General features: G+C 46.9%; 1 protein-coding gene across 7 annotated transcripts in view; it reads right to left on the bottom strand.

The window, feature by feature from the left end:
• LOC129816694 (FERM, ARHGEF and pleckstrin domain-containing protein 1-like) overlaps positions 1 to 26,415 on the bottom strand; it is a 165,038-nt gene that overhangs the window by 9,194 nt on the left and 129,429 nt on the right. For 4 of the 7 annotated variants that reach the window (XM_055871473.1, XM_055871472.1, XM_055871477.1 and 1 more), the window contains 11 exons: positions 24,704 to 24,891; positions 24,258 to 24,347; positions 18,019 to 18,152; positions 13,398 to 13,479; positions 11,875 to 12,112; positions 11,414 to 11,544; positions 9,223 to 9,291; positions 8,697 to 8,786; positions 5,784 to 5,866; positions 3,685 to 3,797; positions 3,104 to 3,270 (listed from right to left, as the gene is read on the bottom strand). In XM_055871473.1, coding sequence (XP_055727448.1) covers positions 3,104 to 3,270; positions 3,685 to 3,797; positions 5,784 to 5,866; positions 8,697 to 8,786; positions 9,223 to 9,291; positions 11,414 to 11,544; positions 11,875 to 12,112; positions 13,398 to 13,479; positions 18,019 to 18,152; positions 24,258 to 24,347; positions 24,704 to 24,891 — 1,385 coding nt within the window. The remainder of the gene's footprint in view (positions 1 to 3,103; positions 3,271 to 3,684; positions 3,798 to 5,783; positions 5,867 to 8,696; positions 8,787 to 9,222; positions 9,292 to 11,413; positions 11,545 to 11,874; positions 12,113 to 13,397; positions 13,480 to 18,018; positions 18,153 to 24,257; positions 24,348 to 24,703; positions 24,892 to 26,415) is intronic. The other 3 variants (XM_055871476.1, XM_055871474.1, XM_055871475.1) reach the window with 3 other exon arrangements.

The raw sequence follows: 26,415 nt of genomic DNA, 5'->3' as shown, positions 1-26,415 counted from the left end.
GACAGAATGACCCACCAAACCCGGATCAAGCAGCATGACAAGCGGCAACAGGATCAAGGCATCAAGGATTCATGGACATGGGAGGAGATACTGGATGGAAAGGGACCTTGGGCACAACCGGGAGAATATCGTCTCCCTCGTGAAGAGCTGGAGGCAGCGAAAGCCGAGAGGAGGCGATATGAGCAGGCAGCACGGAGGCAAGGCTGGAGGCCTGCGAGTACTACCCAAAAATTTCTTGGGGGGGGGGGCTAAGAGGTAGTGAGCCGAGGGCAGGTAGGAGACCTGCGCCCACTTCCCAGGCTAACCGTGGAGAGCGGGAGTACGGGCGGACACCGTGTTACGCAATAGAGCGCACAGTGTCTCCTGTACGTGTTCATAGCCCGGTGCGGGTTATTCCACCTCCCCGCACTGGTAGGGCTAGATTGGGCATTGAGCCAGGTGCCATGATGCCGGCTCAACGCGTTTGGTCTCCAGTGCGTCTCCTCGGGCCGACATACATGGCACCAGCCTTACGCATGGTGTCCCCGGTTCGCCTACATAGCCCGGTGCAGGTTATTCCACCTCCCCGCACTGGTCGGGCGACGGGGAGCATTCAACCAGGTAAGGTTGGGCAGGCTCGGTGTTCAAGGGAACCAGTACGCCTGCACGGTCCGGTATTTCCGGCGCCACCTCCCCGCCCCAGTTCAGTACCACCAGTGCCTCCTTCACGCACTCGTCCTATGGTGCGTGTCTCCAGCCCGGTACCACCAATTCCGGCACCACGCACCAAGCCTCCTGTGCGTCTCCAGAATCCTGTGCATCCTGTTGCTGCTCCCCGCACTAGCCCTGAGATGCGTGTCCCCAGTCCGGTACCACCAGTTCCGGCCCCACGCACTAGGCCTAATGTGCGTCCCCAGGGTCCAGTATGCCCTGTTCCTTCTCCCCGCACTAGCCTGAAGGTGCGTGTCCTTAGCCCGGGGCCTCCAGTTCCGGCACCACGCACCAGGCCTACAGTGCGCCTCATCCGGCCAGAGCCATCCGTCTCCCCAGCGACATCTGAGCCATCCGTCTCCCCAGCGCCATCTGAGCCATCCGTCTCCCCAGCGCCATCTGAGCTATCCGTCTCCCCAGCGCCATCTGAGCCATCCATCTCCCCAGCGCCGTCTGAGTCATCCGTCTGCCCAGAGCCATTAGAGCCGCCCGTCTGTCCCGAGCCGTCAGAGCCGTTAGTCAGTCAGGAGCCGCCAACCAGACAGGATCTGCCAGAGCCGCCAACCAGACAGGATCTGCCAGAGCCGCCAACCAGACAGGATCTGCCAGAGCCGCCAACCAGACAGGATCTGCCAGAGCCGCCAGCCAGACAGGATCTGCCAGAGCCGCCAGCCAGCCATGAGCGTCCAGATCCGTCAGCCAGCCATGAGCGTCCAGATCCGTCAGCCAGCCATGAGCAGCCAGATCGGTCAGCCAGCCATGAGCAGCCAGATCCGTCAGCCAGCCATGAGCAGCCAGATCCGTCAGCCAGCCATGAGCAGCCAGATCCGTCAGCCAGCCATGAGCAGCCAGATCCGTCAGCCAGCCATGAGCAGCCAGATCCGTCAGCCAGCCATGAGCAGCCAGATCCGTCAGCCAGCCATGAGCCGTCCAGCCAGGATCCGCCAGAGCCGTCCAGCCAGGATCCGCCAGAGCCGTCATCCAGCCAGGATCCGTCCCTCAGTCCGGAGCTGCCGTCCCTCAGTCCGGAGCTGCCCCTTATCCTGGTGCTGCGCCTTAGTCCGGTGCTGCCCCTTAGTCCGGTGCTGCCCCTTAGTCCGGGTGCTGCCCCTTAATCAAGTGGGGTTAATGTGAAGGGTGGCCATTTGGAGGAGGCTACGGAGGCGGGTAGTGACTGTGATGGGGTGGGGACCACGACCAGTGCCAGAGCCGCCGCCGTGGACGGACGCCCACCCAGACCCTCCCCTAGACTATGTGCTGGTGCGCCCGGAGTTCGCACCTTAAGGGGGGGGTTATGTCACGCCCTGGCCTTAGTATTCTTTGTTTTCTTTATTGTTTTAGTTAGGTCAGGGTGTGACATGGGGAATGTATGTGTTTTTTGTAGTGTCTAGGGTGGTTGTAAGGTTTAGGGGGTTTATTAGAGTAGTTGGGTTTATGTTTAGTATAGAAATCTAGCTGTGTCTATGGTTGTGTGTAGTTGTCTAGGAAAGTCTATGGTTGCCTGAATGGGTTCTCAATTAGAGACAGCTGGTTACTGTTGTCTCTGATTGGGAACCATATTTAAGGCGGCCATAGGCTTTAGCTGTTTGTGGGTCATTGTATATGTCTAGTCTATGTCGAACGTAAGTAGTTTGTGTGTGCACTTGCGTTTGTAGTTTCACGGTCGTTTGTTGTTTTTGTTAGTTTGAATAAGTGTTTTGTGTTCCATCTTCGTATAAATAAAAAGAAGATGTATTCATATCATGCTGCGCCTTGGTCCTCTCACTCATATCAAGACGATTGTGACACTGAGGTAATACAATGACAACTCACTGAGGTAATACAATGACAAATCACTGAGGTAATATAATGACAAATCACTGAGGTAAAATACAATGACAAATCACGGAGGTAATATAATGACAAATCACTGAGGTAATACAATGACAAATCACTGAGGTAATACAATGACAAATCATTGAGGTAATATAATGACAAATCACTGAGGTAATACAATGAATGACAAATCACTGAGGTAATACAATGAAAACTCACTGAGGTAATACAATGACAAATCACTGAGGTAATACAATGACAAATCACTGAGGTAATACAATGACAAATCACTGAGGTAATATAAAGACAAATCACTGAGGTAATACAATGACAAATCACTGAGGTAATATAATGACAAATCACTGAGGTAACATAAAGAAAATTCACTGAGGTAATACAATGACAAATCACTGAGGTAACACAACGTCCAAATAACACCATAAGGCCATGACAGAGAGGTTGTTGCTCAGGAGGACACTGTTCCCAGGTGAGGAAACACACTCAGATATAGATACACAGACAGACAGAGAGACAGAGAGAGAGAGAGACTGGGGAAGCCAGAGCAGGTCAGGGCTGGTTCTGGTTCTGGTTCTGGTACCTCCACGGCTATGCTAAAGTCCACCATGGACACGCTGGTGTTCCTGTGCCAGCACACGTGCACAGTGGTGTTACCACGGTGAGGGGCCTGCCTCTCCAGGGAGGTGCGCGACGCCATCAGGTCGTCCTCAGACTCCGCCTCTGCACAGGAGTCCTCTGTTAGGGATTCTGGGAAATTCAGGAAGCGGTTACTTCCAAGATACACACTATAACAACGTGGGAAGTTGGATCCTACTGTAAAACCAGACGAGATCAATAGTAGCACAGTACTTCACAGTGACTATGTTTGTGAGTACAGACATGCAGACAGGATGTATATAAAAAAAAGAACATCCTTCAAATCAATGCTTTATAAACAATAAATTTGTAACATTGTGTTTGAGCTATTGAAGCTCTATGCAGATTTAAAGGTTGGCCCATTCTGGCTCTGAAGTTTCTAGAAGAAGATGAACTGTCTGTGCAAAGAAGCCCAGTAAGAGGGAGAATTCAGCAATTACTCATGGGGTTGGATGATTGTCGGATACACTATTAGCGTTCCTATACAGTGTGCCCAATGCCCAAGCTCCAGGGTAGCCAACGTACTGTTATCTGTCAGACTGTTGGCCAGGCGGTCAGACGTAGGACCGTTGATGCTCTCCGCCAGGACAATGGCCACAGTAATGTCCTCCATCCACTTCTCCTTCTCTGACAGGGAACTGGACGGGGAGAGAAAGAGGGAGGGGGAGAGAAAGAGGGAGGGGGAGAGAAAGAGGGAGGGGGAGAGAAAGAGGGAGGGGGAGAGAAAGAGGGAGGGGGAGAGAAAGAGTGAGGGGGAGAGAAAGAGTGAGGGGGAGAGAAAGAGTGAGGGGGAGAGAAAGAGGGAGGGGGAGAGAAAGAGGGAGGGGGAGAGAAAGAGGGAGGGGGAGAGAAAGAGGGAGGGGGAGAGAAAGAGTGAGGGGGAGAGAAAGAGTGAGGGGGAGAGAAAGAGGGAGGGGGAGAGAAAGAGGGAGGGGGAGAGAAAGAGGGAGGGGGAGAGAAAGAGGGAGGGGGAGAGAAAGAGGGAGGGGGAGAGAAAGAGTGAGGGGGAGAGAAAGAGTGAGGGGGAGAGAAAGAGTGAGGGGGAGAGAAAGAGTGAGGGGGAGAGAAAGAGTGAGGGGGAGAGAAAGAGGGGGAGGGAGACAGAGAGGGGGGAGAGAAAGAGAGAGAGTGAAATAGAGAAAAGGAAAGGAGAGAGAAGAAGAGGAGAGGAAGAGGGAGAGAGAGAGAATGGAATGCACAGATGCCCATGTAACCGATGTGAAATGGCTAGCTAGTTAGCGGTGGTGCGCGCTAATAGCGTTTCAATCGGTGACGTCACTCGCTTTGAGACCTTGAAGTAGTGGTTCCCCTTGCTCTGCAAGGGCTGTGGCTTTTGTGGAGCGATGGGTAACGATGCTTCGTGGGTGACTGTTATTGATGTGTGCAGAGGGTCCCTGGTTCGCGCCCGGGTCGGGGCGAGGGGACGGACGTAAAGTTAAACTGTTACATTGATGCTGTTGACCCGGATCACTGGTTGCTGCGGAAAAGAATGTAACAGTTTAACTTTACGTCCGTCCCCGCAAACCAGGGACCCTCTGCACACATCAACAACAGTCACCCACGAAGCATCGTTATCCATCGCTCCACAAAAGCCGCGGCCCTCGCAGAGCAAGGGGAACCACTACTTCAAGGTCTCAGAGCAAGTGACGTCACCGACTGAAAGGCTGCTAGCGCGCACCACCGCGAACTAACTAGCCATTTCACATCGGTTACACTCAAACCGGACATACAGTGCAAACAGTCATACCACCTGACTTGATACTTCCTGTAAAAACACAACAGCTTATACTACTGTAAAAACACAACAGCTTGTAGTACTGTAAAAACACAACAGCTTATACTACTGTATAAACACAACAGCTTATACTACTGTATAAACACAACAGCTTATACTACTGTAAAATCACAACAGCTTATACTACTGTATAAACACAACAGCTTATACTACTGTATAAACACAACAGCTTATACTACTGTATAAACACAACAGCTTATACTACTGTAAAATCACAACAGCTTATACTACTGTAAAAACACAACAGTTTATACTACTGTAAAAACACAACAGTTTATACTACTGTAAAAACACAACAGCTATACTACTGTATAAACTCAAGAGCGTATACTACTGTAAAAACACAACAGCGTATATTACTGTATAAACACAACAGCTTATACTACTGTAAAACACAACAGCTTATACTACTGTAAAAACACAACAGCTTATACTACTGTAAAACACAACAGCTTATACTACTGTAAAAACAACAGCTTATACTACTGTAAAACACAACAGCTTATAGTACTGTATAAACACAACAGCTTATACTACTCTGAAAACACAACAGCTTATACTACTGTAAAAACATTTTAAAAAAATAAAATAATTAACCAGCCTGATAAATATTTCATGCCGTTATTTTTATAAGGGTAAGGGAGCGGTATAAATAATGAATGTGTCTTTGTGATTATATAAAGGCCTCGTTGACTCTGCTGATGGAACAGGCCTCCTGCCGATTCACCAACCACTTTATTGGGAACATCTTCATACCATAACCTGTAGGTCTACTGGCGAGTGTTTGAAGACTATTCCAGAGACGAGCTGGATCGAACCATAGCCTCACCTTGCTGCTACCACTACTGACTGGCGCTGCCCAACCAGGGTGAAGGCGTGAGGCACACCCCACTCATCCTCGCTCTCCCGGATCTGGGAACATAACAGGCACAGTCAACACATGAGGCATGAGAGGGTACATCTGCCTTTGGGAAAGAAGGACTGATTGTGTGAGAGAGGGAGAGAACGATGGTAGGGAAGTTAAAGAGAGAGAACGATGGTAGGGAAGTTAAAGAGAGAGACAGATGGAGGGAGTTAAAGAGAGACAGATGGAGAGAGTTATAGAGAGAGACAGATGGAGGGAAATTAAAGAGAGCGACAGATGGAGGGAGTTGTAGAGAGAGACAGATGGAGGGAAATTAAAGAGAGAGACAGATGGAGGGAGTTAAAGAGAGAGACAGATGGAGGGAGTTAAAGAGAGAGACAGATGGAGGGAGTTAAAGAGAGAGACAGATGGAGGGAAGTTATAGAGAGAGATAGATGGAGGGAGTTAAAGAGAGAGATAGATGGAGGGAGTTAAAGAGAGAGACAGATGGAGGGAAATTAAAGAGAGAGACAGATGGAGGGAGTTAAAGAGAGAGACAGATGGTGGGAGTTAAAGAGAGACTGCACTCTACTCTACTCTACTCTACTCTACTGCACTCTACTGTAATCTACTGCACTCTACTCTACTGTACTGCACTCTACTGTACTCTATTGTACTGTACTCTACTAAACTCTATTGTACTCTACTCTACTGTACTATACTGCACTGTACTCTACTGTACTCTGCTGTGTTCTACTCTACTCCACTGGGTTCTACTCCGCTCTACCTTACTCTACTGTACTCTATTGTACTGTACTCTGCTCTGCTGTACTGTACTGTACTGTGTTCTACTAGCTCTACTGTACTGTGTTCTACTCTACTGTACTGTACTGTGCTCTGCTCTACGGCACTCTGTTCTGCTCTACTGTACTCTACTGTACTGTACTCAGCTCTACTGTACTGTGTTCTACTCTACTGTACTGTACTGTGCTCTGCTCTACGGCACTCTGTTCTGCTCTACTGTGCTCTACTGTGCTCTACTCTACTGTGCTCTACTGTGCTCTACTCTACTGTGCTCTACTGTGCTCTACTCTACTGTGCTCTACTGTGCTCTACTCTACTGTGCTCTACTCTACTGTGCTCTACTGTACTCTGCTCTACGGCACTCTGTGTTCTACTCTACTGTGCTCTGCTCTACTGTGCTCTACTCTACTGTGCTCTACTGTGCTCTACTCTACTGTGCTCTACTCTACTGTGCTCTACTGTGCTCTACTCTACTGTGCTCTACTCTACTGTGCTCTACTGTGCTCTACTCTACTGTGCTCTACTGTGCTCTACTCTACTGTGCTCTACTGGGCTCTGCTCTACTGTGCTCTACTGTGCTCTACTCTACTGTGCTCTGCTCTACTGTGCTCTACTGCGCTCTACTGTACTCTACTCTACTGTGCTCTGCTCTACTGTACTCTACTGTGCTCTACTCTACTGTGCTTTACTGTGCTCTACTCTACTGTGCTCTACTCTACTGTGCTCTACTCTACTGTGCTCTACTCTACTGTGCTCTACTCTACTGTGCTCTACTGTGCTCTACTCTACTGTGCTCTGCTCTACTGTGCTCTAGTGTGCTCTATTGTGCTCTAATGTGCTCTACTCTACTGTGCTCTACTGTGCTCTACTCTACTGTGCTCTGCTCTACTCTGCTCTACTGTGCTCTACTGTGCTCTCCTCTACTGTGCTCTACTGTGCTCTACTGTACTGTGCTCTACTCTACTGTGCTCTGCTCTACTGTACTCTACTGTGCTCTACTGTGCTCTACTCTACTGTGGTTTACTGTGCTCTACTCTACTGTGCTCTACTGTGCTCTACTGTGCTCTACTCTACTGTGCTCTGCTCTACTGTACTCTACTGTGCTCTACTGTGCTCTACTGTGCTCTACTCTACTGTGCTCTACTGTGCTCTGCTCTACTGTACTCTACTGTGCTCTACTCCACTGTGCTTTACTGTGCTCTACTCTACTGTGCTCTACTGTGCTCTGCTCTACTGTACTCTACTGTGCTCTGCTCTACTGTGCTCTACTGTGCTCTACTCTACTGTGCTCTACTGTGCTCTACTGTGCTCTACTCTACTGTGCTCTAGTCTACTGTACTCTACTGAACTCTACTGTGCTCTACTCTACTGTACTCTACTGTACTCTACTGTGCTCTGCTCTACTGTGCTCTACTGTGCTCTACTGTGCTCTACTCTACTGTGGTTTACTGTGCTCTACTCTACTGTGCTCTACTGTGCTCTACTGTGCTCTAGTCTACTGTACTCTACTAAACTCTACTGTGCTCTGCTCTGCTCTACTGTGCTCTACTGTGCTCTGCTCTACTGTGCTCTACTGTGCTCTACTGTGCTCTACTCTACTGTGCTCTGCTCTACTGTGCTCTACTGTGCTCTGCTCTACTGTGCTCTACTGTGCTCTACTCTACTGTGCTCTACTGTGCTCTACTCTACTGTGCTCTACTGTGCTCTACTCTACTGTGCTCTACTGTGCTCTACTCTGCTCTACTGTGCTCTACTGTGCTCTGCTCTACTGTGCTCTACTGTGCTCTGCTCTACTGTGCTCTACTGTGCTCTACTCTACTGTGCTCTACTCTACTGTGCTCTACTCTACTGTACTCTGCTCTACTGTGCTCTGCTCTACTGTGCTCTACTGTGCTCTACTGTGTTCTGCTATGCTGTGCTCTACTGTGCTCTACTCTACTGTGTTCTACTCTACTGTGTTCTACTCTACTGTGCTCTACTCTACTGTACTGTACTGTAATATACTGTACTCTACTCTACTGTACTCTACTGTGCTGTGCTCCAAGGCAGGGCACAAGGCTGGGAGGGGAAGAGAGGGGAAGAAAAGAGACGTACTGTCATGCCATAGAGAGGGAGCTGCCCGTGCACTTTGAACTGGTTCGTTGCCGTCATCCCTCGACTCGTATACAACAGGACATCATTGAACTATCACCATAGAGCAAGAAAACAGAGACTTCAATCATTGACTGGTCATTAATAGCTCTACCACCTTTATTTACGTCACACAAACAGAACATTGACTGAATGTTTGTGGCTCAGTAAATACATTAGCTCTGTCAGGGATACACCTGATCCAACTGGATTACATTCAATCTGTTTCTTACATGAATCGTGATTCAGATGAGTCTTGGCCTCATTAGATGCCCTACAATAACAAAGAGGGACTCTGGCTGAACAGTGAACAGCTGTGTGGAAAGTTAAGGAAGCCGTCGTCTTTGAGGCATTTTGGACAAAGCCATTCCCACTGAGGAGGTTAAACATAGAGCTCTACTTGTCATAACCTTCTATGTTGTGAGATCACTGAATAATCTGTTTAGTAACTTATTTCAGATGTCAATCTCAGATCAATTGCAGAGATTACCAGGAAAAACATTCGTTGCTGGAGTCCTTTTCCAGACAGCTTGCTGAGACAGCCTAACCTGAGGAACTCCTGAAAAAAACACAAATCACAACATCCCAAGTCAATCACAAAACCTTAAGTCAATCACAACATCCCAAGTCAATCACAAAACCTCAAGTCGATCACAACATCCCAAGTCAATCACAAAACCTCAAGTCAATCACAACATCCCAAGTCAATCACAACATCCCAAGTCAATCACAAAACCTCAAGTCAATCACAACATCCCAAGTCAATCACAACATCCCAAGTCAATCACAACATCCCAAGTCAATCACAACATCCCAAGTCAATCACAAAACCTCAAGTCAATCACAACATCCCAAGTCAATCACAACATCCCAAGTCAATCACAACATCCCAAGTCAATCACAAAACCTCAAGTCAATCACAACATCCCAAGTCAATCACAACATCCCAAGTCAATCACAAAACCTCAAGTCAATCACAACATCCCAAGTCAATCACAACATCCCAAGTCAATCACAACATCCCAAGTCAATCACAACATCCCAAGTCAATCACAACATCCCAAGTCAATCACAACATCCCAAGTCAATCACAAAACCTCAAGTCAATCACAACATCCCAAGTCAATCACAACATCCCAAGTCAATCACAACATCCCAAGTCAATCACAACATCCCAAGTCAATCACAACATCCCAAGTCAATCACAACATCCCAAGTCAATCACAACATCCCAAGTCAATCACAAAACCTCAAGTCAATCACAACATCCCAAGTCAATCACAACATCCCAAGTCAATCACAACATCCCAAGTCAATCACAAAACCTCAAGTCAATCACAACATCCCAAGTCAATCACAAAACCTCAAGTCAATCACAACATCCCAAGTCAATCACAACATCCCAAGTCAATCACAACATCCCAAGTCAATCACAACATCCCAAGTCAATCACAACATCCCAAGTCAATCACAACATCCCAAGTCAATCACAACATCCCAAGTCAATCACAAAACCTCAAGTCAATCACAACATCCCAAGTCAATCACAAAACCTCAAGTCAATCACAACATCCCAAGTCAATCACAAAACCTCAAGTCAATCACAACATCCCAAGTCAATCACAACATCCCAAGTCAATCACAAAACCTCAAGTCAATCACAACATCCCAAGTCAATCACAACATCCCAAGTCAATCACAACATCCCAAGTCAATCACAACATCCCAAGTCCATCACAAAACCTCAAGTCAATCACAACATCCCAAGTCAATCACAACATCCCAAGTCAATCACAACATCCCAAGTCAATCACAACATCCCAAGTCAATCACAAAACCTCAAGTCAATCACAACATCCCAAGTCAATCACAAAACCTCAAGTCAATCACAACATCCCAAGTCAATCACAACATCCCAAGTCAATCACAACATCCCAAGTCAATCACAAAACCTCAAGTCAATCACAACATCCCAAGTCAATCACAACATCCCAAGTCAATCACAACATCCCAAGTCAATCACAAAACCTCAAGTCAATCACAACATCCCAAGTCAATCACAACATCCCAAGTCAATCACAACATCCCAAGTCAATCACAACATCCCAAGTCAATCACAACATCCCAAGTCAATCACAACATCCCAAGTCAATCACAACATCCCAAGTCAATCACAAAACCTCAAGTCAATCACAACATCCCAAGTCAATCACAACATCCCAAGTCAATCACAAAACCTCAAGTCAATCACAACATCCCAAGTCAATCACAACATCCCAAGTCAATCACAAAACCTCAAGTCAATCACAAAACCTCAAGTCAATCACAACATCCCAAGTCAATCACAACATCCCAAGTCAATCACAACATCCCAAGTCAATCACAACATCCCAAGTCAATCACAACATCCCAAGTCAATCACAACATCCCAAGTCAATCACAACATCCCAAGTCAATCACAACATCCCAAGTCAGGTCTCAGAGAAAGACAACAACTCAGAAAGACATAAAACGACTGACAAAACAAAAGGAGTGCTTCAAACTAGCTTCTGCAAACTGTTGATATGGGGATATTCCCTACATAGTGCACTACTTTTGAATAGGGCCCTGGTCAAAAGTAGTGCGCTATATAGGGAATAGGGTCCCATTTGGGATGGAGTCCGGTCTCTCCTTGAACTCACCCGCCCTGGAGTGACTAGATGGTCGATGCCAATCAAATCCTTCATAAGCTCCAGCAGCTTCTGGAAGTTCTCCATCTTGATCATGCTTCCATGGAGCTGGGACACCACCTCTGACACGTCTGCCAGTGCAGCTAGAGGAGAGGCCATTCAATTAGAAACAACACTCATTTATGATGTCATAGACCTCAACTGCACCAGGAGGCCCTCAACTGCACCAGGAGGCCCTCAACTGCACCAGGAGGCCCTCAACTGCACCAGGAGGCCCTCAACTGCACCAGGAGGCCCTCAACTGCACCAGGAGGCCCTCAACTGCACCAGGAGGCCCTCAACTGCACCAGGAGGCCCTCAACTGCACCAGAAAGCCCTCAACTGCAAAATGAGGCCCTCAACTGCACCAGTAGGTCCTAGATAGCCTGCTTCAGTCTGATAGTTCTGACTGTGTACAGAACAGTAACAGTTACCTCTGCAGTCCCTGAAGTCCACGTGTACGGGGGGGTAGTGTTTGCAGAGGCGCTCCAGGATCTGCTTGTAATGCATGAGGCGGTGCAGGGGCCGGAGGATGAACACGTTGAGGGGGATGTAGCACACCTTCTGCAGCTCAAAGTCCCGGACCAGCACCTCCAGCCGCCGGGAGCCCCGGCACGCCTTCTCCAGCTCCACCAGTGCCTCCAAGTGCTTCTGGAGGTGGGCTGTCAGTGGCTAGAAAATTATATATTAGAGTAGGGTAGAGTAGAGTAGAATAGAGCAGAATAGAGCAGAATAGAGTAGAGTAGAATATAATAAAGTAGAGTAGAAAAGAGTAGAATAGAGTAGAATATAATAAAGTAGAATAGAGTAGCATAGAATAGAGTAGAATAGAGTAGAATATAATAGAGCAGAATAAAGCAGAATAGAGTAGAGTAGAATAGAGTAGAATAGAGCAGAATATAATAAAGTCGAATAGAATAGAGCAGAATAGAGTAGAGTTGAATATAGTAAAGTAGAGTAGAATAGAGTAGAACAGAGTAGAATAGAGCAGAATGAAGTAGAGTAGAATAGAGCAGAATAGAGTAGAATAGAGCAGAATAAAGCAGAATAGAATATAGTAGAGTAGAGCAGAATAGAGTAGAGTAGAGTAGAATAGAGTAGAACAGAATATAATAAAGTAGAGTAGAGTAGAATAGAGTAGAGTAGAATAGAGTAGAACAGAACATAATAAAGTAGAGTAGAATAGAGCAGAATAGAGTAGAGTAGAATAGAGCAGAATAGAATAGAGTAGAATAGAGCAGAATAGAGTAGAATAGAGCAGAATAGAGTAGAGTAGAATATAATAAAGTAGAGTAGAATAGAGCAGAATAGAGTAGAGTAGAGCAGCATATAGTAGAGTAGAGTAGAATAGAGCACAATAGAGTAGAGTAGAATAGAGTATAACAGAATATAATAAAGTGGAGTGGAATAGAGCAGAATAGAGTAGAATAGAATAAAGTAGAGCAGAATAGAGTAGAATAGAATAGAGCAAAATAGAATAGAGTAGAATAGAGCAGAATAGAGTAGAGTAGAGCAGAATAGAGTAGAATAGAGTATAATAGAATAGAATAAAGTAGAGCAGAATATAGTAGAATATAGAAGAATAGAATAAAGTAGAGCAGAATAGAGTAGAAAAGAGTAGAATATAATATAACAAAGTAGAGTAGAATAGAGCAGAATATAATATAATAAAGTAGAATAGAGCAGAATAGAGTAGAGTAGAATATAATAAAGTAGAGAGTAGAATAAATAGAGTAGAACAAAGTAGAGTAGAACAAACATATTTGTATGACCATATCACACACATACGACAGGCTAGGAGCAGCATAGGGTCAGCCACAGAGCAGTCCCCTGGAGCAGGGTAGGGCTACAGGCAGACTTCACACAAGGCAGCATATATTTGTTCATCGAGGAGAGGTGCAGATACATAGTGAAGTACATAACAAGTGCAATAAAAATGTGAAAGAGGAGCACACACCTTTAGTCCCTGTAGATGCTTCAGCATGACATCCCCGATGCGCTGGTAGTCTCCTTTGATGTGGGCATTGGAGCACCCTTCCCTAAAATAAAACAGTACGTGTATTTCTCTGGAACAGTTTAGTGTGTGTGTGTGTGTGTGTGTGTGTGTGTGTGTGTGTGTGTGTGTGTGTGTGTGTGTGTGTGTTTTTTTAAGCACTTAAAGTCATATTTCATATTCATGTAAACAATCATGCAAGGGAATTCCAATGAAATGGTTAACCTTTACCTGCACTGCTGAACACCACCAGCAGGTGTCTCTCTTGAGCATGAATTTCAGTTGACGACTAGATTCAGCACCATGTGAACTGACATCATTCTCAATACTCTTTCATTCAAAATATCAACCAATACATTACAGGGAGGGTAATAGAAAACCGAGAGAGGAGGTTCTGAATGTCGTTCCCCTATCCACTCACACATCTAACCCTAACCCCTATCCACTCACACATCTAACCCTAACCCCTATCCACTCACACATCTAACCCTAACCCCTATCCACTCACACATCTAACCCTAACCCCTATCCACTCACACATCTAACCCTAACCCCTATCCACTCACACATCTAACCCTAACCCATATCCACTCACACATCTAACCCTAACCCCTATCCACTCACACATCTAACCCTAACCCCTATCCACTCACACATCTAACCCTAACCCCTATCCACTCACACATCTAACCCTAACCCCTATCCACTCACACATCTAACCCTAACCCCTATCCACTCACACATCTAACCCTAACCCCTATCCACTCACACATCTAACCCTAACCCATATCCACTCACACATCTAACCCTAACCCCTATCCACTCACACATCTAACCCTAACCCCTATCCACTCACACATCTAACGCTAACCCTAACCCCTATCCACTCACACATCTAACCCTAACCCCTATCCACTCACACATCTAACCCTAACCCCTATCCACTCACACATCTAACCCTAACCCTAACCCCTATCCACTCACACATCTAACCCTAACCCCTATCCACTCACACATCTAACCCTAACCCCTATCCACTCACACATCTAACCCTAACCCCTATCCACTCACACATCTAACCCTAACCCTAACCCCTATCCACTCACACATCTAACCCTAACCCTAACCCCTATCCACTCACACATCTAACCCTAACCCCTATCCACTCACACATCTAACCCTAACCCCTATCCACTCACACATTTAACCCTAACCCCTATCCACTCACACATCTAACCCTAACCCTAACCCCTATCCACTCACACATCTAACCCTAACCCCTATCCACTCACACATCTAACCCTAACCCCTATCCACTCACACATCTAACCCTAACCCTAACCCCTATCCACTCACACATCTAACCCTAACCCCTATCCACTCACACATCTAACCCTAACCCCTATCCACTCACACATCTAACCCTAACCCCTATCCACTCACACATCTAACCCTAACCCCTATCCACTCACACATCTAACCCTAACCCTAACCCCTATCCACTTACACATCTAACCCTAACCCTAACCCCTATCCACTCACACATCTAACCCTAACCCCTATCCACTCACACATCTAACCCTAACCCCTATCCACTCACACATCTAACCCTAACCCCTATCCACTCACACATCTAACCCTAACCCTAACCCCTATCCACTCACACATCTAACCCTAACCCCTATCCACTCACACATCTAACCCTAACCCTAACCCCTATCCACTCACACATCTAACCCTAACCCCTATCCACTCACACATCTAACCCTAACCCTAACCCCTATCCACTCACACATCTAACCCTAACCCCTATCCACTCACACATCTAACCCTAACCCCTATCCACTCACACATCTAACCCTAACCCCTATCCACTCACACATCTAACCCTAACCCCTATCCACTCACACATCTAACCCTAACCCCTATCCACTCACACATCTAACCCTAACCCTAACCCCTATCCACTCACACATCTAACTCTAACCCCTATCCACTCACACATCTAACCCTAACCCCTATCCACTCACACATCTAACCCTAACCCCTATCCACTCACACATCTAACCCTAACCCTAACCCCTATCCACTCACACATCTAACCCTAACCCCTATCCACTCACACATCTAACCCTAACCCTAACCCCTATCCACTCACACATCTAACCCTAACCCCTATCCACTCACACATCTAACCCTAACCCCTATCCACTCACACATCTAACCCTAACCCTAACCCCTATCCACTCACACATCTAACCCTAACCCTAACCCCTATCCACTCACACATCTAACCCTAACCCTAACCCCTATCCACTCACACATCTAACCCTAACCCCTATCCACTCACACATCTAACCCTAACCCCTATCCACTCACACATCTAACCCTAACCCCTATCCACTCACACATCTAACCCTAACCCTAACCCCTATCCACTCACACATCTAACCCTAACCCCTATCCACTCACACATCTAACCCTAACCCCTATCCACTCACACATCTAACCCTAACCCTAACCCCTATCCACTCACACATCTAACCCTAACCCCTATCCACTCACACATCTAACCCTAACCCCTATCCACTCACACATCTAACCCTAACCCCTATCCACTCACACATCTAACCCTAACCCCTATCCACTCACACATCTAACCCTAACCCATATCCACTCACACATCTAACCCTAACCCCTATCCACTCACACATCTAACCCTAACCCCTATCCACTCACACATCTAACCCTAACCCCTATCCACTCACACATCTAACCCTAACCCCTATCCACTCACACATCTAACCCTAACCCATATCCACTCACACATCTAACCCTAACCCCTATCCACTCACACATCTAACCCTAACCCCTATCCACTCACACATCTAACCCTAACCCTAACCCCTATCCACTTACACATCTAACCCTAACCCTAACCCCTATCCACTCACACATCTAACCCTAACCCCTATCCACTCACACATCTAACCCTAACCCTAACCCCTATCCACTCACACATCTAACCCTAACCCCTATCCACTCACACATCTAACCCTAACCCCTATCCACTCACACATCTAACCCTAACCCTAACCCCTATCCACTCACACATCTAACTCTAACCCCTATCCACTCACACATCTAACCCTAACCCCTATCCACTCACACATCTAACCCTAACCCCTATCCACTCACACATCTAACCCTAACCCCTATCCACTCACACATCTAACCCTAACCCCTATCCACTCACACATCTAACCCTAACCCCTATCCACTCACACATCTAACCCTAACCCTAACCCTAACCCCTATCCACTCACACATCTAACCCTAACCCTAACCCCTATCCACTCACACATCTAACCCTAACCCCTATCCACTCACACATCTAACCCTAACCCCTATCCACTCACACATCTAACCCTAACCCCTATCCACTCACACATCTAACCCTAACCCCTATCCACTCACACATCTAACCCTAACCCCTATCCACTCACACACCTAACCCTAACCCCTATCCACTCACACATCTAACCCTAACCCCTATCCACTCACACATCTAACCCTAACCCCTATCCACTCACACACCTAACCCTAACCCCTATCCACTCACACATCTAACCCTAACCCCTATCCACTCACACATCTAACCCTAACCCTAACCCCTATCCACTCACACATCTAACCCTAACCCCTATCCACTCACACACCTAACCCTAACCCTAACCAATATCCACTCACACATCTAACCCTAACCCCTATCCACTCACACATCTAACCCTAACCCTAACCCCTATCCACTCACACATCTAACCCTAACCCATATCCACTCACACATCTAACCCTAACCCCTATCCACTCACACATCTAACCCTAACCCCTATCCACTCACACATCTAACACTAAGCCCTATCCAATCACACATCCCACTACCCGCTCTTTTATCTCGGATCAAGAGAGGGCTAAAATAAGTCTGTACGTCACAACGTCACAACTGTACGTCACATTTGAAAAGTAGATGGCATGTAATCTGTGCTCCGTAGTTGGTCAGCTCGTTTGCCTTTGGGCCTCAGCCACATCAGACGTCGGCCATGTTTTGAGTGAAAACACAGTCATCTCTTCCTTGGAGGTCTGTCTCTGGCTCTGTGGTTTAGTCTTGTAATAAGGCTTGGACAGTACGATGTCTGTAGTCGTGACAGTCTGCCAGTCAGGGCTCTGACGTAGGGACCATATCATTAAGAGGAGCAGACAGTGGAATAACCCACAGGGCGAGAAGGAGAAGAAGTGGCTTGATGCAGCGGGACTGTTGCCATAGAAACCCCAGCTCCACAGGAAGTGTGTGTGTCTCTGTGATGAGGCCTCCCAGAATGAATGTCAAAACCCAGGATCAATGAAACCCCAAACCAAACTACACTACAAACTGTTCTTAATCCAAGAGATTGTCTTACGCAAAAAACGAGGCTAAGTGGGAGTGACATTTTGAGAGAAAATAGCCTGAACTACAAAATACATTTATCATTGTGGGTGATTGTGATGCTGATGGATTGTAATTCTCCAGTGACGTGTGTCATCTCACCATAAAGCCAGCCTCTGCTCCACCTCTCTGAGGAAGCCGGACTGAAACTTGTACAGAGGGTCAAAGTTGGTGAAGATGGTGCTCTTCAGGGAGTCCGGCACGGCTTCGTCTTTACCCACCGAGTCCTGAAAAGACTGGGATGACACACACACACACACACACACACACACACACACACACACACACACACACACACACACACACACACACACACACACACACACACACACACACACACACACACACACACACACACACACACACACACACAGAGAAAGAGAAATCAAGTTCTGCATTAGAGCACAGTGCACACACCAAATCCTTTAACGACCTGGAGATGAATGGAGGAATCAATATGCCATCATTCCTGACACGGCCCAAGGGGAACATTACATGACAGGCTACCTGACATGGTTTAGGGTGCTGGGGGCGTGGTTTATCTGGTGGGGGTGTGGTTTATCTGGTGGGGGCTTGGTTTATCTGGTGGGGGCTTGGTTTATCTGCTGGGGGCGTGGTTTATCTTGTGGGGGCGTGGTTTATCTGGTGGGGGCTTGGTTTATCTGGTGGGGGCTTGGTTTATCTGGTGGGGGTGTGGTTTATCTGGTGGGGGCGTGGTTTATCTGGTGGGGGTGTGGTTTATCTGGTGGGGGCTTGGTTTATCTGGTGGGGGCTTGGTTTATCTGCTGGGGGCGTGGTTTATCTTGTGGGGGCGTGGTTTATCTGGTGGGGACTTGGTTTATCTGGTGGGGGCTTGGTTTATCTGGTGGGGGCGTGGTTTATCTGGTGGGGGTGTGGTTTATCTGGTGGGGGCTTGGTTTATCTGGTGGGGGCTTGGTTTATCTGGTGGGGGCGTGGTTTATCTGGTGGGGGCTTGGTTTATCTGCTGGGGGCTTGGTTTATTTGGTGGGGGTGGGGTTTATCTGGCGGGCGTGGTTTATCTGGTGGGGGCGTGGTTTATCTGGTGGGGGCTTGGTTTATTTGGTGGGGTACTGCCGGAGGGAGGAGGTTTGGTACTGCAGGAGAATAGAGGTACGGTACTGCAGGAGAAGAGAGGTACGGTACTGCAGGAGAGGAGAGGTACGGTACAGCAGGAGAGGAGAGGTACGGTACGGTACTGCAGGAGAGGAGAGGTACGGTACTGCAGGAGAGGAGGTACGGTACTGCAGGAGAGGAGAGGTACGGTACTGCAGGAGAGGAGAGTTACGGTACTGCAGGAGAGGAGAGGTACGGTACTGCAGGAGAGGAGAGGTACGGTACTGCAGGAGAGGAGATGTATGGTACTGCAGGAGAAGAGAGGTACGGTACTGCAGGAGAGGAGAGGTACGGTACTGCAGGAGAGGAGAGGTACGGTACTGCAGGAGAGGAGAGGTATGGTACTGCAGGAGAGGAGAGGTACGGTACTGCAGGAGAAGAGAGGTACGGTACTGCAGGAGAGGAGAGGTACGGTACTGCAGGAGAGGAGAGGTACGGTACTGCAGGAGAGGAGAGGTACGGTACTGCAGGAGAGGAGAGGTATGGTACTGCAGGAGAGGAGAGGTACGGTACTGCAGGAGGGAGGAGGTTCGGTACTGCAGGAGAGGAGAGGTACGGTACTGCAGGAGAGGAGAGGTACGGTACTGCAGGAGAGGAGAGGTACTGTACTGCAGGAGAGGAGAGGTACGGTACTGCAGGAGAGGAGAGGTACGGTACTGCAGGAGAGGAGAGGTACGGTACTGCAGGAGGGAGGAGGTTCGGTACTGCAGGAGAGGAGAGGTACGGTACTGCAGGAGAGGAGAGGTACGGTACTGCAGGAGAGGAGAGGTACGGTACTGCAGGAGAGGAGAGGTACGGTACTGCAGGAGAGGAGAGGTACGGTACTGCAGGAGAAGAGAGGTACGGTACTGCAGGAGAGGAGAGGTACGGTACTGCAGGAGGGAGGAGGTTCGGTACTGCAAGAGGGCGGAGGTTCGGTACTGCAGGAGGGGAAGGTTCGGTACTGCAGGAGGGGGAGGATCGGTACTGCAGGAGGGAGGAGGTTCGGTACTGCAGGAGGAAGGAGGTTCAGTACTGTAGGAGGAAGGAGGTTCGGTACTGTAGGAGGGGAGAGTTTCGGTACCGCAGGAGGGGAGGAGGTTCAGTACTGCAGGAGGGGGGAGGCTCGGTACTGCAAGAAGTAGGAGGTTCGGTACTGCAGGATGATGCAGGAGGGTGGAGGTACAGTACTGCAGGATGATGCAGGAGGGGAAGGTACGGTACTGCTGGGTGATGCAGGAGGGGAAGGTGCAGTACTGCAGGATGATGCAGGAGGGTGGAGGTACAGTAGCAGTACTACCAGTAGAGCTGGTATGTGTCTCTATGGATGTGGGCCTTACTGTTTTTAACCATTAATACATTTTTCGAGCAAACGGAATGAGCAGCAGCTACGTTTGGCTACATACGGACCGTTAGTGGAAAGTATTGGGTAGGGAGGCAGGTACCACTAGAAAGTATTGGGTAGGGTGGCAGGTACCACTAGACAGTATTGGGTAGGGTGGCAGGTACCACTAGACAGTATTGGGTAGGGTGGCAGGTACCACTAGACAGTATTGGGTAGGGTGGCAGGTACCACTAGACAGTTATGGGTAGGGTGGCTGGTACCACTAGACAGTATTGGGTAGGGAGGCAGGCACCACTAGAAAGTATTGGGTAGGGTGGCAGGTACCACTAGAAAGTATTGGGTAGGGAGGCAGGTACCACTAGAAAGTATTGGGTAGGGAGGCAGGTACCACTAGAAAGTATTGGGTATGGAGGCAGGTACCACTAGAAAGTATTGGGTAGGGTGGCAGGTACCACTAGAAAGTATTGGGTAGGGAGGCAGGTACCACTAGACAGTATTGGGTAGGGTGGCAGGTACCACTAGAAAGTATTGGGTAGGGAGGCAGGTACCACTAGAAAGTATTGGGTATGGAGGCAGGTACCACTAGAAAGTATTGGGTAGGGAGGCAGGTACCACTAGAAAGTATTGGGTAGAGTGGCAGGTACCACTAGAAAGTATTGGGTAGGGTGGCAAGTACCACTAGACAGTATTGGGTAGGGTGGCAGGTACCACTAGACAGTATTGGGTAGGGTGGCAGGTACCACTAGACAGTATTGGGTAGGGTGGCAGGTACCACTAGAAAGTATTGGGTATGGAGGCAGGTACCACTAGACAGTATTGGGTAGGGAGGCAGGTACCACTAGACAGTATTGGGTAGGGTGGCAGGTACCACTAGACAGTATTGGGTAGGGTGGCAGGTACCACTAGAAAGTATTGGGTAGGGTGACTGGTACCACTAGAAAGTATTTGGTAGGGTGGCAGGTACCACTAGACAGTATTGGGTAGGGAGGCAGGTACCACTAGAAAGTATTGGGTAGGGTGGCAGGTACCACTAGAAAGTATTGGGTAGGGAGGCAGGCACCACTAGAAAGTATTGGGTGGGGTGGCAGGTACCACTAGAAAGTATTGGGTGGGGTGGCAGGTACCACTAGAAAGTATTTGGTAGGGTGGCAGGTACCACTAGACAGTATTGGGTAGGGAGGCAGGTACCACTAGAAAGTATTGGGTAGGGTGGCAGGTACCACTAGAAAGTATTGGGTAGGGAGGCAGGCACCACTAGAAAGTATTGGGTAGGGAGGCAGGTACCACTAGAAAGTATTGGGTGGGGTGGCAGGTACCACTAGAAAGTATTGGGTGGGGTGGCAGGTAGCCTAGTGGTTAGAGTGTTGGACTAGTAACTGAAAGGTTTTCAAGATCAAATCCCCGAGCTGACAAGGTAAACATCTGTTGTTCTGCCCCTGGACAAGGCAGTTAACCCGCTGTCATTGTAAATAAGAATTTGTTCAAAAGTGACTTGCCTAGATAAAATAATAACAATAATGTGATTGGATGTTAGTTATTTGACTAGGCTACCTTTATTTGACATTGTGTTGTTATTTTGCTGAACACTAGATTTAATTTAGGTTTAATTTGATTTTTGGCAGAGAAACAAATCTACTCAGGCGAGAAAAAAAGCTCCCCCAAATGTATAGCCCTGTTGGAATTTGTTTATATATATATATTGTATGTATATATATATATATATATATATATATATATATATATATATATATATATATATATATATATATATATATATATATATATATATATACAATATATATATATATATATATATATATATATATATATACAGTTGAAGTCGGAAGTTTACATACACTTAGGTTGGAGTCATTAAAACTCATTTTTCAACCACTCAAACTATAGTTTTGGCAAGTCGGTTAGGACATCTACTTCGTGCATGACACAAGTAATTTTCCCAATAATTGTTTACAGACAGATTATTTCAATTATAATTCACTGTATCACAATTCCAGTGGGTCAGAAGTTTACATACACTAAATTGACTGTGCCTTTAAACAGCTTGGAAGATTCCAGAAATTGATGTCATGGCTTTAGAAGCTTCTGATAGGCTAATTGACATAATTTGAGTCAATTGGAGGTGTACCTGTGGATGTATTTCAAGGCCTATCTTCAAACTCAGTGCCTCTTTGCTTGACATCATGGGAAAATCAAAAGACATCAGCCAAGACCTCAGAAAATAAATTGTAGACCTACACAAGTCTGGTTCATCCTTGGGAGCAATTTCCAAATGCCTGAAGGTACCACGTTCATCTGTACAAACAATAGTACGCAAGTTTAAACACCATGGGACCACGCAGCCGTCATACCGCTCAGGAAGGAGATGCGTTCTGTCTTCTAGAGATGAACGTACTTTGGCGCGAAAGGTGCAAATCAATCCCAGAACAACATCAAAGTACCTTGTGAAGATGCTGGAGGAAACAGGTACAAAAGTATCTATATCCACAGTAAAACGAGTCCTATATCGACATAACCTGAAAGGCCGCTCAGCAAGGAAGAAGCCACTGCTCCAAAACTGCCATGAAAAAGCCAGACTACAGTTTGCAACTGCACATTGGGAAAAAGATGGTACCTTTTTGAGAAATGTCCTCTGGTCTGATGAAACAAAAATAGAACTGTTTGGCCATAATTACCATCGTTATGTTTGGAGTAAAAAGGGGGAGTGTCACGACTTCCGCCGAAGTCGGTTCCTCTCCTGGTTCGGGCGGCGTTCGGTGTTCGACGTCACTGGTCATCGCCGATCCAACTTTCATTTTCCATTTGTTTTGTCTTGTTTTCCCACACACCTGGTTCCCATTTCCCTCATTACTTATCGTGTATTTAACCCTCTGTTCCCCCCATGTCTGTGTGTGAAATTGTTTGTTGTAAGTGCTTGTACACATTGTGCGTGACGGGTTTTGTATCCATATTTTGTTATTTCTGGATGCCGTTGGTTTTGATAATTAAACTGCTCCGGTTATTACCCAGTTCTGCTCTCCTGCGTCTGACTTCCCTGCCACCAGTTACGCACCCCTTACAGGGAGGCTTGCAAGCCGAAGAACACCATCCCAACCGTGAAGCATGGGTGTGGCAGCATCATGTTGTAGGGTGCTTTGCTGCAGGAGGGACTGGTGTACTTCACAAAATAGATGGCATCATGAGGCAGGAAAATTGTGGATATATTGAAGAAACATCTCAAGACATCAGTCAGGAAGTTAAAGCTTGATTGCAAATGGGTCTTCCAAATAGCATACCAAATACCAAATAGCAATGACCCCAAGCATACTTCCAAAGTTGTGGCAAAATGGCTTAAGGACAACAAAGTCAAGGTATTGGAGTGGCCATCACAAAGCCCTGACCTCAATCCCATAGAAAATCTGTGGGCAGCACTGAAAAAGCATGTGCGAGCAAGGAGGCCTACAAACCTGACTCAGTTACACCAGCTCTGTCAGGAGGAATGGGCCAAAATTCACCCAACTTATTGTGGGAAGCTTGTGGAAGGCTACCCGAAACATTTGACCCAAATTAAACAATTTAATGGCAATGCTACCAAATACTAATTGAGTGTATGTAAACTTCTGACCCACTGTGAATGTGATGAAAGAAATAAAAGCTGAAATAAATCTATTATTCTGACATTTCACATTCTTAAAATAAAGTGGTGATCCTAACTGAACTAAAACAGGGAATTTTTACGAGGATTAAATGTCAGGAATTGTGAAAAATGTAGTTTAAATGTATTTAGTTAAGGTGTATGTAAACTTCCGCCTTTAACTGTATTTTTATATATATATATATGAGAGAGAGAGAGAGCAGAATAATCTATCTGGTGATGGATCCTTACCACAGACACCACCTCCAAGTCCTTCAGATAGGTCCTCTCTGTGGTCAGCAGCTCCTTGGCGATAAAGTAGGCCTTGTCGGTAGGGAACCTCTGTGAAGGAAAGAGGACAGACTCTTAACTGTGCAGAGACAACACTACTAACACAGTAAGCTGGAGACTGTGTCTTGGGTCATTTTCCACATTTTGAATAATCCATTCCAGTGTTAGACATGTAGCCCAGATACATCAGACTTGGTACAGGGTACACAGCACTCGTCCCTGTGGAGAGTTATTTAGGTAATCTCGGTCCTCTGCTATTTTAGGTATGTATATGTGACTGGAGCCTCTTTGAAGCTGGTGATGGTAATTGGAGATTTAAAACCACAATGAGGCCCACACAGCAACTAGCACATCAATGCCTTTCTAGCTGTAATCCTGTCACTTTGGGCCCTCTCTGGACCACAAACCTTCCTCCGAACCTCATCTTCATCGTCGGTGCGCACACTGCCAGCGTCGTTGAGCAAGGGACTGGTGAGGGGAGAGGGCTGCCGAACGTCCGGACTGTGACCACAGAGTTCGACCGGCATCTGACCGTTGACAACGCCATGGGAGTTAAAGGAGAAGGCGGAGGGATGAGGGCTGTTGGACACCACCCCTGTTGACGGAAAGGAGAGGAGGAAGAGAAAGAGAGTCAGCTGAAGAAGTTAAATTAAATCCATAAATATCTGCAGAATGTTTCATGTCTCTAATATCCAGACAGCTCTAATGCTCTTCTCTCTCTAATATCCAGACAGCTCTAATGCTCTTCTCTCTCTCTAAGGTCCAGACAGCTCTAATGCTCTTCTCTCTAAGGTCCAGACAGCTCTAATGCTCTTCTCTCTCTCTAAGGTCCAGACAGCTCTAATGCTCTTCTCTCTCTAAGGTCCAGACAGCTCTAATGCTCTTCTCTCTCTAATACCCAGACAGCTCTAATGCTCTTCTCTCTCTAATATCCAGACAGCTCTAATGGTCTTCTCTCTCTAATATCCAGACAGCTCTAATGCTCTTCTCTCTCTAAAATCCAGACAGCTCTAATGCTCTTCTCTCTCTCTAAGGTCCAGACAGCTCTAATGCTCTTCTCTCTCTCTAAGGTCCAGACAGCTCTAATGCTCTTCTCTCTCTCTAAGGTCCAGACAGCTCTAATGCTCTTCTCTCTCTAAAATCCAGACAGCTCTAATGCTCTTCTCTCTCTAATATCCAGACAGCTCTAATGGTCTTCTCTCTCTCTAAGGTCCAGACAGCTCTAATGCTCTTCTCTCTCTAAAATCCAGACAGCTCTAATGCTCTTCTCTCTCTAAAATCCAGACAGCTCTAATGCTCTTCTCTCTCTAATATCCAGACAGCTCTAATGGTCTTCTCTCTCTAAAATCCAGACAGCTCTAATGCTCTTCTCTCTAATATCCAGACAGCTCTAATGCTCTTCTCTCTAAAATCCAGACAGCTCTAATGGTCTTCTCTCTCTAATATCCAGACAGCTCTAATGGTCTTCTCTCTCTAAAATCCAGACAGCTCTAATGGTCTTCTCTCTCTCTAATATCCAGACAGCTCTAATGCTCTTCTCTCTAATATCCAGACATCTCTAATGCTCTTCTCTCTAAAATCCAGACAGCTCTAATGCTCTTCTCTCTCTAATATCCAGACAGCTCTAATGCTCTTCTCTCTCTAATATCCAGACAGCTCTAAGGCTCTTCCCTCTCGCTCTAATGTCTGGGATTTCAGCATGATAGTTCAGCTGTTGGGTTGAATACAGTATTATGACTGAGTAGAATCGCTTACCTAAATCCCCTAGACTGCCACTATGTTCACTAGGATGTTCACTAGGATGTTCACTAGGATGTTCACTAGGATGTTCACTAGGGAAACTTGATTGCATACTTGCCCATCACAGTCTCCTGTCCTGTCCTCTGATAGCACCACGTTGGCATGAACAAAACAATGAATTAACCAGCAACATCTCTGGTGAACGTCTGATCCTACAGTTCTACACACTAGGATGGAGGAGACAGCCGTGACAAGCAGCACGGAATACCACACACAGCCACGAGACACAAATGAGTCTATAGAACACACTATACATACAGATATATAACAGAGCTATGCTACATCTACAACATCACAGGAGGATGGGAGGGGACTAGCA

Source organism: Salvelinus fontinalis, chromosome 19, assembly GCF_029448725.1.
Source record: "Salvelinus fontinalis isolate EN_2023a chromosome 19, ASM2944872v1, whole genome shotgun sequence".
NCBI classification, from domain to species: domain Eukaryota; kingdom Metazoa; phylum Chordata; class Actinopteri; order Salmoniformes; family Salmonidae; genus Salvelinus; species Salvelinus fontinalis.
Note: the sequence above shows the minus strand (reverse complement) of the source record. Positions and strands in the feature narration are given on the sequence as shown.